Source organism: Physcomitrium patens, chromosome 13 (genome assembly GCF_059467195.1).
Source record: "Physcomitrium patens ecotype Gransden chromosome 13, ASM5946719v1, whole genome shotgun sequence".
Classification (NCBI taxonomy): domain Eukaryota; kingdom Viridiplantae; phylum Streptophyta; class Bryopsida; order Funariales; family Funariaceae; genus Physcomitrium; species Physcomitrium patens.
This window is the reverse complement of record NC_143422.1, coordinates 8,675,378-8,691,406: the sequence shown is the minus strand read 5'-3', so window position 1 is coordinate 8,691,406 and position 16,029 is coordinate 8,675,378. Positions and strand designations below refer to the sequence as shown.

General features: G+C 35.7%; 2 protein-coding genes across 4 annotated transcripts; one reads left to right on the top strand and one right to left on the bottom strand.

The window, feature by feature from the left end:
• Nucleotides 1–3,128: 3,128 nt before the first annotated feature.
• On the top strand, nt 3,129–6,435 carry LOC112290191 (uncharacterized). 3 transcript variants are annotated; one of them, XR_016506026.1, is made up of 3 exons: nt 3,129–4,854; nt 5,075–5,157; nt 6,024–6,435. XR_016506026.1 is itself a non-coding variant. In XM_024536231.3 (3 exons), exon 1 carries the CDS (start codon nt 3,380–3,382, stop codon nt 4,847–4,849), a length of 1,470 nt encoding a protein of 489 aa, XP_024391999.1. In that variant the 5' UTR covers nt 3,129–3,379; the 3' UTR covers nt 4,850–4,854; nt 5,123–5,157; nt 6,024–6,435. The 3 variants fall into 3 exon arrangements, 2 of the variants coding, with proteins under 2 accessions (XP_024391999.1, XP_024391998.1); XM_024536231.3 differs by having other exon boundaries at nt 5,123–5,157; XM_024536230.3 differs by lacking the exon at nt 5,075–5,157.
• A 515-nt stretch (nt 6,436–6,950) lies between these two features.
• LOC112290192 (protein DMP5) lies at nt 6,951–8,516 on the bottom strand. Its single transcript, XM_024536232.3, has 2 exons — nt 7,521–8,516; nt 6,951–7,353 (listed from the first exon to the last, which is right to left on the bottom strand). Exon 1 carries the CDS (start codon nt 8,147–8,149, stop codon nt 7,535–7,537), a length of 615 nt encoding a protein of 204 aa, XP_024392000.1. The 5' UTR covers nt 8,150–8,516; the 3' UTR covers nt 6,951–7,353; nt 7,521–7,534.
• Nucleotides 8,517–16,029: the final 7,513 nt, after the last annotated feature.

Genomic DNA, 16,029 nt, shown 5'->3' with positions numbered 1-16,029 from the left:
GAATATTTTATTTTTTTATAAATGATACATATTACAAAATATGTACATGAATAAAATGTGTACTAAATATATACAACTAATAATGTTTAGAAATTATTAAAATATATCAAATTATATAATTTACAATTACATATTTTTTAATAATCTTTAAAAGAAATTATTTATTAGTTAATGTGAAAACAAATGTATGTAGGCATTTGTTTATATATATGTATATATATTTGAATAAGGTTTAGAGATAAATTTATATATATATATATATAATTTTTAAAAAATAAAAATTAAAGTAAATGCATGTAATATGGAATACTAAGCAAATTGGATTTATATTAAAAATATAAGGAAAAACATCATGTATATCCTTCAAATATATCATAATATCAAAGTATTCATATATTTTTAATAATAGTATATATATACCCTCTATTTTAATAAGGTATTAGAAATTTGACAATCTTATTAATGTTTTTGTCTTTATTTAGGCCTAAATAGTAGCTTTAGTGATTTAGTATATCAATAAATAAATAAAAATAAGAAGAGTCTTATATAATGTGTAATCCTAGGTAAATCATTAAAAAAAGAAAGAGTGTGTTGTAACTACCTAAAAATGTATAGCATACAACTCTCTCCCTTGTAGCATCCCATGCATTGTTACCTCTAGGAATTCTTTCTTTTGCATCATTTTGGATGTTATGCATCTTAGATTTACTTGTGCCAAAATGAGGGCAAAAAAAAACTTAGGATACAAAGATAAGAGGTCGCTATTTGTGACTCACTTTGTGGAATGAAAATCTTGCAAATTAAGAGCTAATATAGAGAATGATGAATGTCTTAAGCAAATGGAGCATGCCATTAATTTTGCACATAACCAGGTACTCAAGAAATATGATTATTCCCACTTGGCTCTTAGTTTATTTAAGATACACAAAATTTGTAGGGACTCTATTGATCCACTAGACTTAGGAAATATCTCAAAGAAAGAGTTTGACCATATCACAATCAAATCCAAGTTGTTGCAACAATTTGCACAAGGAAAGAACTTCAACTCTTCAATCATAAAATAGGAAGTAACATACTACTCAAGAATGGATGTAAAATTTTGTTAGTACTTTAATTTGTTTGTATGATTTTTTTCTTCAAAATGCTATAATCTCAAGCTAAGATTTTGAAAATAAAATAGTAGATGTTGTACATTCTCCTCAAAAACCTCAATGGCTTATTTTTTTCAATAATTGAAGCCTAAATTTTAGATCTCTATGTATTTGCTAAAGGGATTTTCATTTTAACTTATTATACTTTTGATAAATCAATTCTAAATACAAAGATTATATTTCAAATTATATTTATTATAATATTAAAAATATTACAAAGTGTAACTTGAGTTGTAAAATCAAGGTCAATACTACAACTTAATAGCCATCTAGATGCCAATTGCGGTTTAAATCTCTGTATTATAGAATATTAGTCCTTTTCAATGTTAATCCAAAAGGATATGATTTTGATGAAATTGAATATATTTGTTCATTTTTAATCTAGATATTAAGTGCTTTGCTCATTTATTCTCCATTCCAAATTTGTATTGAATGAATAAGTATTATGTAATTTACAATTGATAAATATGTCTATCAATAAATAGGTTTATCTCAAGAATATGAAAAAATAATCCAACTTTTGATACAATTTTTTTAGCTAACTTTTGCACAGGATATTGAAATTGATTAATATTTGAAGAATGATTGTATGAGGATCAAATAAGAGCTTCAAACTTTCTCCTATACATTGCCTTGAATGATTGGTAGCAAATTCCAAGTTTATAGGTAGAATTCTTCATCTTCTTTGTTTGAATTGCATACATAAGACAATATGCTATGAAGGAGAGAGCCACATATTATATACTAGTAGGCAATTGTAACACTTTCTTCTTTTTAGTAATAATCTGCCTAAGAATGCACATCATGCAAGTCTTTTGTTTTTTTTTATATACTAAATTATAAAAGCCACTATTTAGACAAAAATATTAACGAAATCATTAGATTTCTAATACCTTATCAATGTAGAAGGTATGTATGTATCACGGACATATACATGTAAGCCAATAATTACATATATAAATAGGTAGAAGTAAGTAAAAATAGGTAAAAGTAAGTTAATTCTATAGTATTTAATATGGAAGCTTTTTAGAAGCTTCATAGATACTACTTTGACTTTATAGGTGTCTTTAATTGACTTTTTGGATTAGAAACATGGTCAACAAGTTGGCCATGTGCCACACATGTTATTAGCTTGAAGACCAAGCTAACTATGTGGCCCACACATAGAAAAACTTGCCTTGTAAGTCAAGGCATGTGTCTTACAAAGTCAACACATATTGGAGGTCCTATAGAACATCGCCACATAGCCCCTAGTTAGATAGTATATATAGAGACAAGAATGAAGCCCTCTTCACTCTTGTCAACTCCTTTCTTGCTTCCAATCTAGTTTCAAGGGTCTCTAGTTTTCTTGTCTTTTGGCAATAGCCATTTCAATTTCTTTTTTAATATACATATCAAGTTATTTTTATTTTTTCATCTTTCTTTGAAAGAAGTCTCACTTGTTTTATTTATCTTTATTATATTCTTGTCCTTGACAATATGCTATTATCAAGAGTATAGAAATATTCTTAATATTTTGACATATTTGAGGGATATATATATATATATATATATATACATATATGATATTTCCCCAATATAATCATATATAGAAGACATATTATAACATTTATGAATTTAAAATTCAATTCAATTATAATCATAATTTTAAAATGCTATACAAATTATGTATTATCATTTTATAAAGACATAGTTTCTACTACTAAAAATAAAAATAAAATTCAACATATCGGACTACACATTAATAAACACACCACATACATCAGGCCAATTCTTATAAGAATCCACGTCATGGGGAGGTTATGAGTCCAAAGAAAGGGAAGGGGGGGAGGTGAGACCATAATAATGGCATCTTCACCATCATCATCCGCATGTATGAACAGAAACACAACGACGTCCAATGTATCTCATCCATTTTGGATGGATGAAGAAGACGAAGAAAAACGGAAGGAAGGCGATGCCATCGCTCGCTACTGTAGCTCTGACGGCGTCGATCAGGGTGCGCTTCGAGAAGGAATCAGGGAGGGAGGTGTGGAGATTACGCAGCGATGGATGGATCCCGTCTACAGCAGCACAGTTTAACGCTGCCTCCTGCACACAGCACCCATGTTGTAAAACGAGAGATGGATTTTGCAGCATTTTGTGAGTTTAGGGTCTAGGTTCTTGAGTTTCTCGATTATGAGGTTACAAGTTCTTCTCTTTGCGATGTGTAGGAAATTGTGGAGAATATGAAGATGGTGGTGAGTTTGTTGCTGGTTCTGTTTCTGCATCACGGCGTACCGATCTCATCGTTTAGCTTGCAAATGGCGCCTTTCGAGGATTTTCAACTATTAGCTCCTGACGCGAAGGAGGATGCCGACAGAATTATACGATCTGCAATGAACACCACCATCGTGTACGATCGTTTGGCTTACATGACAGACACAATCGGTCCTCGCTTCAGTGGCACACCTGCACTCGAACAGGCAATTGACTGGATCGTGGCAAGGGCTCAGGAGGACGGGATTATCGTCAAGACGGAGAATGTAATGGTGCCTCGATGGGTGAGGGGAAGAGAGTTCGCCAATCTTATAGCTCCTCGCCGTAAGAGTTTACGCATGTTGGGCCTTGGGGGCAGCGTGGGAACTGGAGGCACAACCCTCCGTGCTGAGGCCATTGTAGTTTCCTCATTCGTCGAGTTAGACAGACAGAAGGAAAATATCCGAGGAAAGATCGTCGTCTACAACCAGGAGTTTGTTTCTTACAGTGAAACTGTAGTGTACCGCGGCTATGGAGCATCTCGCGCTGAAGCGTACGGTGCTGTTGCTGCTCTCGTGAGGTCCATAACCCCGTTCGGCATCCAAACGCCGCACACGGGCTCCATGCACTCGTCCAACATACCGGCTGCCTCCATCACCATAGAAGACGCCATGATGTTTGCTCGCATGCAAGCGCGGGGGCAGACCCTTCAGATCGAGCTCTACATGGAGGCTCACGCTCTCCTCGACGCTCAATCTCGCAACATAATCCTCGAGATTCCGGGCTGCACCTACTCCGACGAATACGTTATCGTCGGTGGCCACACTGACAGCTGGGACATTGCCGATGGGGCCATGGATGACGGAGGCGGTGCATTTGTTTCCTGGGAAGCTGTTCGGCTGATCCATGCACTAGGTCTTCGTCCCCTCAGGACCATTCGGGCGGTGCTGTGGACAAACGAAGAGAATGGCGCCAGAGGGGCCGAATCCTACGCTGACAACCATGCCTCCGAGCTCATCAGGCACAGCATCGCCTTGGAATCTGACGTTGGCACATTCTCCCCTAACGGCATCTCCTTTGCAGGCTCCAGCGACGCCAGGAGAATTCTCGAACTGATCGGAGGAAGCTTACTATCAGAAATCGGATCTGGAAACGTTTCTGGTGTTTCAGTTGGTGAGGATGTATCTTTCTTGAATGCTAACGGCGTTCCATCTGGAAGCTTGAATGTGGAAGATGTGAGATGCGGGAGTGACGACAACAATCCTTGTCTCCCCTACAGCCATGCCCCATATCCAGCCTTCGACGAAGACAACTTTCTCAAGAGTGGCTACTTTTGGTACCATCACACTGCAGCAGACACCATCGACAAGCTGTCTTCGAGGCAGCTCCAGCACTGTGCTGCAACGCTTGGCGTCTGGGTCTACGCCATTGCCAATCTGCCCTTCTTGCTGCCTCGCTGATCGAGGTGAGTCTTCTTCTCTGCTGCTGCCGCTGCGATGGGTTGTTTCTGTACTCCAGCACGAGTAATGTTCCTGTTCTCTCCTACTTTAATCTACTATTGCTGGGCGTCAACAATTTCCTTTTGTCGAATTCAGTAGAAAAAGGGTCACAAAATGCACCAGGTGGGTGTCATAATATGGCTTATGTAAGTATATGAGTACTAACTTTTTAGTTGATTTTGCGAGGTTGATGTTTTCTGTATGTGCTGATTGCTTGGCTTGATGGTGGAAAAGATTGTATTAGGCAAGTTGTGGGTGGTTTGATTCAGGTGATAAATGTATTCCTGTTGTAAAATTAATGGAATTGTCAAGACATGTTATCACATTGTATTGAAGATATGTTGCATGTTTACAAAAGATGATATGTTAGTTCATATGTTTTAGGATCGTTCTGTTGGATTCTTTCGATGCTTGTAGAAACATGTTAATTGTGAAAAGATTAAACAAGTTTGAAGATACTTGGAAACTTGAAATTATTAGTATAATGCTTCTCTAAGTTTTTTTCAATACTTAGACCTGCAACATCAATATCTATAGGATGGAGATCAAAAGAATCTGATAGTGATTTTTATTTATTATTGGAATCAAGAATTATTATTTATTCTTATATATTAGAAAAGAGTAAAGGTTTATATTGAAAAAAAAGCTATTCAACAAAACGATATATATTTTTATATTTTTATAGATTTGTGAAAAATAAATAAATAAATAAATAAAACTTACCGAAATAATGTTGTTTAATTTTATGAAATTATTTTTTCTTCTCTATTTAACGTTAACTTGACACTATGCTTGGTGTAAGTAAGAATAAACTTTGTACAGAGGAAGCGTATAATCTGTACTATATCACAACATAATGTGCTAGAAATTTTGTGCATTGAATAATAGTTGGAAAATTTAGTTTATGCTTTGCATGTTAGGATTTTCAAAATATGTAGGTACCGAAAGCATCTACGTCTTAGCCTAATACTTATAGTCTGTCACATGCGCACTATTTTGTGCCTTGCACCACTGGCTTTGTGTTGCAGTTACTTTACATTAGTTTGTTAACTTCTAGACATAAATGACCTGATTGCGTTTAAAATAAGTTTAACATATAACAATACTGACAATCTTGAGGCGTCTGTTGGAACAGAGGTCATCAGAACTGATGCGGTTAAGACTGAAGCAGTAGTCTGGGATAACGGAGCACTTGCAGTCTGGAAGCTGAACCGAGGAAACGATGGAACTTAAGCCCTTCAAGGGATGATGCTTTCACGGCATCGAGTTGTGTCCAAATGATGCTCAAGTTAATCTCCTAGTTCTTATGGTGTCACCTTGCCTTCATCTCAGGTCATAGTTATTTCCTTGAGCTTAATGTGACTTTAAATGGAAAGTATTTCTAGATTCATTATCTAGCAAACTCTAAAGGTGCATCTATGGGAGACTGTTACGCGAAGCAAATGCTTTCGTTTGCTCCATTCTTCAGCAATTCTTTTCAGGTGCCATGGTTTGTTTTTCTAACAAAGCCGATAAAATACTAGATCTAAATTTGAACGGCGACAGAAGTATATCTTTCTTCTACATCGGTCGATATCGAAGCTAACCAAGAGTCTGAGCTGGAGGGAAAGATATTTTTGCATTTCCTTCTCTACGTAGCATCTGTTCAAGGTTGAGAGAGCAGATCTCTCAAATCAAGCCAAATTGAATCTACATCTCGGTTTCAATTTTGATAATGTGCGTTGGTGAGGTGTGGATCTGGTTTTTGGATAACTTTTAGTTAGCAGCTGGTGTTATTCTTTCACGCATATTTCTTTTTTTCTTATTGGGAATAGGTTAAGCCAATTACATCTTAATTATCAAATCAGGATGTTTGGAACTCCATACTGTTTTTCAAATTTTCTATTATATTGAAACCTTGCCTTCCACTTCAATAACGCAGTTTTTACAGAGCTGAATATGCAGTGCTGAGTGGGATCTATTGGGAAGAGAATGAGAAGCGACGTGCTAGGTCTTCGTAATCAATTTTCTTGCTACTATGTTGGGGAGATCCTTCAGTAGGGATGAAAATAGAGCATGAATGTACTCGAAATTGTTTTGCAGCTTTTTGAGAAAGTTTAGAAAGAATGATTTTGTTACAAGAGTGGTACGCTTCACCCATCACTACTATGCTACCGAATCAAGTTCAATGGATGTTAAGAGACGTGTTCAAAGCATCGCCATGAGATGAAGACATTGCCTTAGCTTCTAAGTTCTGTGACGATTTGTCCTTTGAGCTATTTCCCATTCATACTAGAGACATATCAAATGCGCCACACATACTAATCTTTCGCGCCAGAAACACGAAACAGACATCATCCAACAAGACGAGCATCTTTATGAATAAGTACAGCTATTAACACACAGCTGAACACAAAAAGCGACTGCCTCCAAACGTAGTTCCGAGTGATGGAAATCTGGATAGCTCCTTTATTAACACCTGCAATCTAAATGAACACAGATACACAAGCGTCATTGCGTTTCTGCAAGCACCGAAAATCTGTTCGCGTGAACAACAATGAACCAACTACCTCAATCATAATTATTTGATTGCTAAATGATGATGATGATGAATAAAATAATTATTAGATTGCTTAGTGACTTGAATCTCTACCTTACAGGCCCTAATCAGACCGAAGAGGTGGAGATCGCCGGCGTGCCTAACAAGCTGGTCCTGGGAGCCGATTTTGCTGGGACGGAAGCATCGACTTTGAATCCGAAGCCGTTTCGTGCTGAGGGCCCGAAGGTCATCACAAACGAGACCGCCACGCCCACAATCAGGGGAACGGTCTTCACGACAGTTGAGCTCAATTGTTTCCAGTAGCATCCAGACACAGGATCCGTAAGGAGTGACAATGTGGCAAAAGCAGACAACGAGAGCGCAGCAGTGACAAAATCAAACACTCTCAGCGTGTACTTGCTCCCGCCCGCTGTGTAGTACGCGCCGGAGACCCCCGGAATTCCCGACCCCTGGAAGCTTAGGTTCCACAAGCCCTTGGTGGTGACCAGTCCATAGTAGACCTTCCCTGTGCTGGGAACCTTAACGCTGTCCGTGAAGCAAGACACAACGATAATCACTGCAAAAACTGCCAGGAGAACACCCGTCACGATCTTCTCAGTCTTGCCGCAGTGGCCATTGTTAGTGGCGAGAGGGGCGATCAGCTGGAAAAGCATGAACGTCCCCGTGGGAAGAACATTGGCTAGCTGAGTGAGGATATCCTTCGTGGTCCTGAAGCCTGACATACTGCTGCAGCTTTTCAAGACGGCGATGATCCGCTTGACGACCTCGTACAACTTCTAGATGATGGCTACCGACTTGAAGATGATGCTTGATAGCGTCGAGTGCCCCTCAAAGTGTGGTGCGATTAGATATGTCCTCCTTCCTTCGTCGCACTCAGAATCTGAACTCCGGGTCTAGTTCGACTGTTCTTGCAAACCAACAACAACCAGCGGAATACCTTTTGTAATTTGAAAGCAAAACTCGAGCTGATTCAAGCAGATTTATTTCCTACTAGTTGCAGTGTGGAGAGCCCAGCAGATCCTGTGAGACGCGACGAGAACAGAGCCACCATTCAAGCTGCATACTTGTGATGCTCTGCTGTTTCTAGATAGAAATTTATTCATGTGTAAAAGTTGAAGTGACTGCTCCGATGGAGAGGATTGGTGGGGACCTGGCGGCAAAGGGTAGCGGCGAAGGGACCCGACTGGTGAGAAATTTCTTGCCTGGCCGGACCGAAGGCTTCCCTTCCGCGCAAGGCTTCATCCGTCCACGTTAAAACGTGCTCAATTATTCCACCGACGGAATCCCACCTTGAAGACATGCGTTCCGTTTACTCCAAAAGATGACCCGGGTCTACTCCAGATCCTCCATCCTCTGCACGGTTGTCTAACAGCCAGGCCAATTCCAGTGTACGCAAGTAAAACAGTCCAACACAATCTAGACCTTCTCTGCAGATTACGAAGGAGCATCACTTAGCTTTGCTTATTTCACGAAGAAGCTCCAGTGGTAGTCACAAGACTGTCGGGAGAGGATTTCGTGGAGTTTCAGGTTGCAAACGATCTGGTTGTGTGTATTAACAGTTAGAAGCATGTCACTAGATTCTGTCAAACGCTTGTTCAGCAATTCAACCACGCACCAGCTACATTGATTATCCGCGAAGCTATAATAACGTTCATGTTTCTCCGATAATGACCCATCTCGCGAGATCATTCGACAAGAGTTGATGTTAAAAACAAAACCTGAATATCCTCAAAAACATGCTTCTATAGTTGTGGTTTATTACGGAACACTCAACAAGCTGTGCATTTATTATGAAAGATGTGAAAACTGGGTCCAAGATCATGGCTTTGTTTAGTCTTTCAGGGAAGAGGAGACCACGGTGACTGGCGTTGATGTGTGAGTACGTTTCAGAATACGTAGTAAATGGGTCTTTCTCGGTGGTTAAAAGACACGCTGGAATTAGGGCTGGAATCTCAATACAAATAATGGATGATCAATATTGAGTGATTTCACCAATAATTGTAGAAGTGTTATTTTCACTGAGTTGTTGTGATTTTTTTTTTTGGAATAAACTATTCTTTGTCATTGAAAAGAAATATTATTAACCTACAACCATGATATAAGCAGTTATGGCATCCTATGTAAGAATGTGTAACAATTTATTTTTTTCAATTTACAATTGTTGTAATTTAAATATCCAGGGAAAGTGAAAATTAAATCAAGTCTAAATTTTTAAGCATGACATTGAAACTAAAATTAAAAAGTTAAAAAATGTATACACTTAATACCATGGTATTAAATTTTTTTTAAAAAAGATAAATAAAATTAAATAAATTAAAGCAACTCAATGATGCTTCAATTTTTTAAGAATATAATTAAATAAATAAATTATAAGAAGTACACAAGCATTACATCAATCTTTTGGCTTTAAATCGGATTTTGTAGTAGATGTGCATAATCTAAAGTTGGCTAACACCACCAACAATTATTTATGTATTTGTGCTATATGTGTTATTTTAGTAATTTATTTTAATTATATGTTTAAAATAAGGGGCATATAATTATCTTATGAAATTTTTAGTTATTTATCTAATTATAAAATAATAATTAAATTTATAATTTTATGTAAAAATCACAACAAAGATTATGAAATAAAAATAAGAAGAAAAAATAAATAAAATAGGATAAAATATTAGTCATGAGTATGCCTTCTAATGTACAAAAATTTGTTCAATCAAGGACATTTGATCTAGAACATGTTAAATAATTAAAAAAAAAAAAAAAAAAAAAAAAAAAATCTACATTAATAAAATTATTTTAAAACTTGCAGTATGATAAGATGATAGTTATAAGACAATAGAAAGTAATTATTGAGCTTTAATGCAAGGCTAACCTTCTTGTATAGTTTTAGAATGTATGAAAGTTGAAGTATTCTCTATTTAAAAATATTTTTGTTGTAGATTATTTAATATAAGACAAGTAAGAATGCCCTTCATTAAATCTTATAATGAGCATTATAGAGCTATTAGAGAGCATAAAAGAACAAAAATAGATATGATATAATGATATAAAAATATAAAAATTAAATAATAAATTATCTAAATATATAAATATAAATATATAATTTTTATTAGTCTAATAATCAAATAATATGATATCTTCAATATATAATATTTCTAATTATAATTAAAAATTATCATATTTTTTAGAAAACAAAAAAATAAAAAATATGTTTTTTTTATAAATTTTTAAATTATGTCCAAAAAAACATTAAATGAGATTTTTATAAACATAGGATAAAAAAACAAAATATATATATATATATATATATATATATATATTAATTGTTAACATAAATAGACTTGATATTTGATAAATTGTTTTTTTTTTTTAATTTTTTGATGAAAACTATTTCCTGCAAAAAATATTGATTAATCCAGAAAAGTAAAGATAAAAAAAATTGTTAAGATATTAAAGATATTTTAATTTGAATAGTTAAATTTCTTAAGACAAAAATATTAAAAATAATTCTTTTAAATAAAATATTTTAAAAAAATACATATATTTAAGACATATTAATTATTAATACAAAAAATTATTATATAATAAATAATCTATAATATATAATCTTTTTGCTCTATACATGTAGTATAATAATAAGTAAATCAATGAAAGGAGGTTCTTACTAGTAGTAGTAGCCAACCTTTATATTACTTCTAATAGAAGTTTAATTCAATTTGGAATAAATATGTTTAGAATTACTTTTATTAGGATGGTTTTTTGAGTTTTATTTATACAATTGGAGTATTTAGGATAGAAGATGGGTATTAAGAATTCAAAGATCTTTCAATTTATTACCTTACATAAATTATTAAACCAATATCCTTCTAATTAATCATATAAATTGGCTAAAACTTTTACAATTATCTTAATGGTTAATATTTCTCTATTAAATGATACACTATTACAATTTTTTTTTAAATATTAGCTCACCATTACCTTAGATAGGTCACATTTATTTGATTTGTCTATCAAAGACAAAAATTTAAAGAATATATATAAATAAACATGATCTATATTAAATAAAAATGATAAAAAAGAAATAAGAAAAATATAAATATTCAAAAAGAAATTAAAATGGCTACAACTAAAGATTAGAAAATTAGAGCCTATTATAGTCATACATATTTATTTTAATATTTATCTATATAATTAAGTAGAAGTAGATAAAAGTAAATTTATTTCATAATATTTTCTAGAAAAGCTTCTTAGAAGCTTCATGGACGTTACTTTGACTTTATATGTGATTGTAGTTGATTGATAGGTTAGAAACTTGATCAATAAGTAAATCACGTGTTGGTAGCTTGCTGAACAAGTGTCAAGGATAAGAACTCGATAAAAGCTAAAGAGTAAGTGAGACTTTTCTCAAAAAGAAATAGGACAAAATAGAAATATGTATATTAAGAAAGAAACTGGAATGGCTATTGCCAAAATACAAGAAAACTAGAGACCCTTGAAACTAGACTAGAAGCAAGAAAGGAGTTGACAAGAGTGAAGAAGCCTTCACTCTTGTCTCTATATATACTATCTAACTAGGGGCTACGTGGCGACGTTCTATAGGACCTCCAATATATGTTGACTTTATAGGACACATGCCTTGACTTACAAGGCAAGTTTTTCTACGTGTGGGCCACATAGTTAGCTTGATCTTCAAGCTAACAACATGTGTGGCACATGGCCAACTTGTTGACCACGTTTCTAATCCAAAAAGTCAATTAAAGACACCTATGAAGTCAAAGCAGCGTCTAGGAAGTTTCTAGGAAGCTTCTATATTAAATATTATATAATTAACTTACTTTTATCTACTTTTACTTACTTCTACCTATTTCTATATGTAATTATTAGCTTACATGATTATGGCCATGACATTACCCCCCCTTCTAGAGACGAGTTCCACGAGGAGCGGTCATCATATGTTGAGGAAATCTGTGATGCGACGAATTGTATTTGCCACATACTCTGATCTCTGTTCTCTTCGAAGATGATTGATAGGGCCTCTCAACCATCGATAGTGTCCCATACCAGGGCGGGAAGACCACCCAGTTATTTGATCATTATTGAGGCCTTCATAACTTCCTTCGAATAGAATATTCGGAACACCATCAGGAGTTGTTCCTACCTCTAGCAAAATCACCAAACATCGGGAGTCCCTTCCCAAATCGTGATACCAAACGCGTTGTATCTCACCATCTGTTCGAGGAAGAACATGTCGTTCTTGAAGATCTTCATCTCGATTGCGTCGTCTTGAAGGTTGTGACAATCGTAATGTCTCGTCCGGCAAATCAGCAAACGAAGGTTCTTGAGTTGAATCCGCTGGTTGTTGGCTCTCCATCTAATTAGCGTCACAAATGTAAAGAAGTTACAAACAAGGATAGGAAATTGAATGTTATCTTGCCTCAATCTTGTCTCTTTTATAAGAAAGATTTTCATCTTGGTTTTGATGGATGTCGTTGATGAAAAACTTTGACTTTAGCTGATGCATTTGCTAGATTCCTGGATGGCTCCCATATGCGTTCACTAATATCATATCCGCGCCAATGAACAAGATATTCCAGCTTATTTCGGCGCCGCCTTGAGTCTAATATCTCTTCCACCTCAAATTCTTCATTATTATCTACTTCTATAGGAGGCGGTGGCATTTGTCTTCTTCCTTGTATATCCACTGTCTTATATGGTTCAAGAAGAGATACGTGGAATACAGGATGGATCTTCATTGACTCCGGTAGATGTAACCGATATGCAACTGGGTTGATCTGTTCAGAAACAGAAAAGGGGCCAAGCCTACGATAGTCCAACTTGTCACAAGGTCGAGTAGTCTTGATATTGCGACGAAGTAGCCATACCTTATCACCCACGTTGATTTGTGGTTGCTCCTTACGATATAGATTTGCGTTTATCTTTTGTCGTTCTTGAGCTTCCTTCAATTGTGTCTTCATTATTGCATGTAACTCTGACAACCGATTTGTCATATCTTCTGCTGCACGATTATCAACTTTTGAAAAATCAAAAGTATCAAGTCGTGGATGATAGCCATAATTGGCAAAGAAAGGTGTTTGTTGCGTGGAAGAATGTACCGTATTATTATAAGCAAACTCTGCCAATGGCAGAAGGGTTGTCCAATCATCTTATTGGTAGTTGATAGTACACCTTAAATATTGCTCCAAGACTTGGTTTACGCGCTCTGTTTGTCCATCAGTTTGAGGATGGAAAGCCGAAGATAGCTTTATGTCCACTTTTAAAATCTTGAAAAGGGTCCTCCAAAATCTTGACACAAATTGAGTTCTCCTATCCGATATGATATCTTTAGGTAATCCATGATAGCGATAGATATTATCAATGAAAAGCTTAGCTGTTTCTTCACCTGTGATAGATTTTGTACATGGCACAAAATGTGCCATCTTGGTGAAACGATCTACTATCACAAATATAGAATCATAAGATCTTGAGCTTGGAAGATCTGTGATGAAATCCATAGAAACAGAAGACCATGGTTGTTTTGGTATAGGTAATGGCTGAAGAAGTCCGTAAGGTCGATGACGAGGAATTTTTGATCTTGAACAAATATCACATGATTGTACAAAGTCTTTGACTGACTTCCACATTTGTGGCCACCAAAAATCTCTTGATATGAGTTCCAAAGTCTTATTATATCCAAAGTGCCCTGCTGCTGGAAAGTCATGACGTGCTTGAAGAACACGTAAACGTGCTTCTCTTTCTGGAACATATAGGCGTCCTTCAAAATATAATAGATTATTCTTGAACTCAAACTTAGAAGGATCATGAGACTTGGAAGAATTATTCTCGATATCATAAACAAGAGGGTCTGAGGACATACTGGACTGGATTTGCTTGAGAAAAGTTGAATCAACAATCAATGTTGATTTCATTGCTCGGAGATGAAATTGCTCCGGTTTCAAGAGGACCGTTCTTTGTTGCTCAAAAGCTGCATCTCCTTCTTTTGGTGCAAAATAAGAACGTCTAGATAGAGCATCGGATAAACCTTGTTGTTTTCCTGGCCGATAAGTGATAATGAACTCGAATCTTGACAAAGACATACTCCAACGAGCTTGACGACGATTCAACACGCGTGCTGACATGAAATACTCGAGGTTCTTGTGATCTGTATACACAGTGACTGGACTAGAAGCGCCTTCTAGATAATGACGCCATTCTTGAAAGGAATCCACGATCGCAAGAAGTTCTTTATCGTGGATCTCATAATTGATCTCGGCTGCTGAGAATTTTCTTGAATGAAAAGCTATCGGATGGAGTTTGTCATCTGTTCCCATTTGTGATAAAACTGCACCCAAGGCAAAATCTGATGCATCTGTTTCCATAAAAAATGCCTTGGAAAAGTCAACACGATATAAGACTGGTGCAGAGACAAACGATGTCTTCAAGGCTTCAAATGCTGCTTCCGCTTCTTGATTCCATTGAAATTTATCTTTACTAGTCAAGCGTGTAAGTGGAGCTGCAACTCGTGAGAAATCTTTGATGAAGATCCGATAGTAATTGGTAAATCCCAAGAAACATTGGACATCTTTTACCGTCCTTGGAATCTTCTAATCCACGATTGTTTGGACTTTCTTAGAATCCATCATGAGACCATCATTTGAAATGATGTATCCTAAAAAGTCAACTTGAGTAGTGTGAAATACACACTTTTCCATCTTGGCGTACAATCCTGCGACTCTAAGTTTTTGTAATACTTGACGAACATGTATTTCATGTTCTTCGACGTTCTTGGAATAGATCAGGATATCGTCTAGATAGCAGATGACAAAATTGTCTAAGAATTCACGAAATGCATCATTCATGAGATGTTGAAAAGCAGCTGGTGCATTCGTGAGTCCAAAGGGCATGATATTATATTCGAAATGTCCATACTTGGTTCGAAACGCAGTCTTCCATTCATCTCCTTCTTTGATCCGTACTAGATTATATGCTCTTCTTAGATCTATTTTTGTATAGATCTTAGCTTGATTCAACTGGTCAAGGAGTCCCGATATCAAAGGTAATGGATACCTGTTCTTGATTGTGATCTTGTTGAGTCCTCGATAATCAACACACATTCGTAAAGATCCATCTTTTTTCTTTACGAATAGAATTGGAGCTCCTGCTGGAGATTTTGAATGGCGTATGAAATTCTTCGCTAAATTCTCGTCAATATATGTCTTGAGTTCAGCCATCTCATCTTGCGATAAACTGTAAATTGGTCCAAATGGTGGCTGAGTTCCTTCCTTGAGGTCGATTGAACAATCATATGGACGATGCTCAGGAAGAATATCTGCATTCTTTTTCTCAAAAACGTCTTGATACTCCTGATATTGACTTGGAATGCCACTTGAAGTCTTTACGTTTTCAGAAATAGGTGCAACATAAATAGCAAAAGTTGATCCTTCTTTTGCTGCGTGTATAAATGCTTTTGCACCTATCAGTACGGGTTTTACTGTACTAGACTTATAATTTTTTACTTGGTTCGTAGAACTATTAATAACGCTTTTGGAAAAGTCAAGTTTACACGAATTTCAATCTATTTGAGGGTTATATTTTTCTAGCCAGG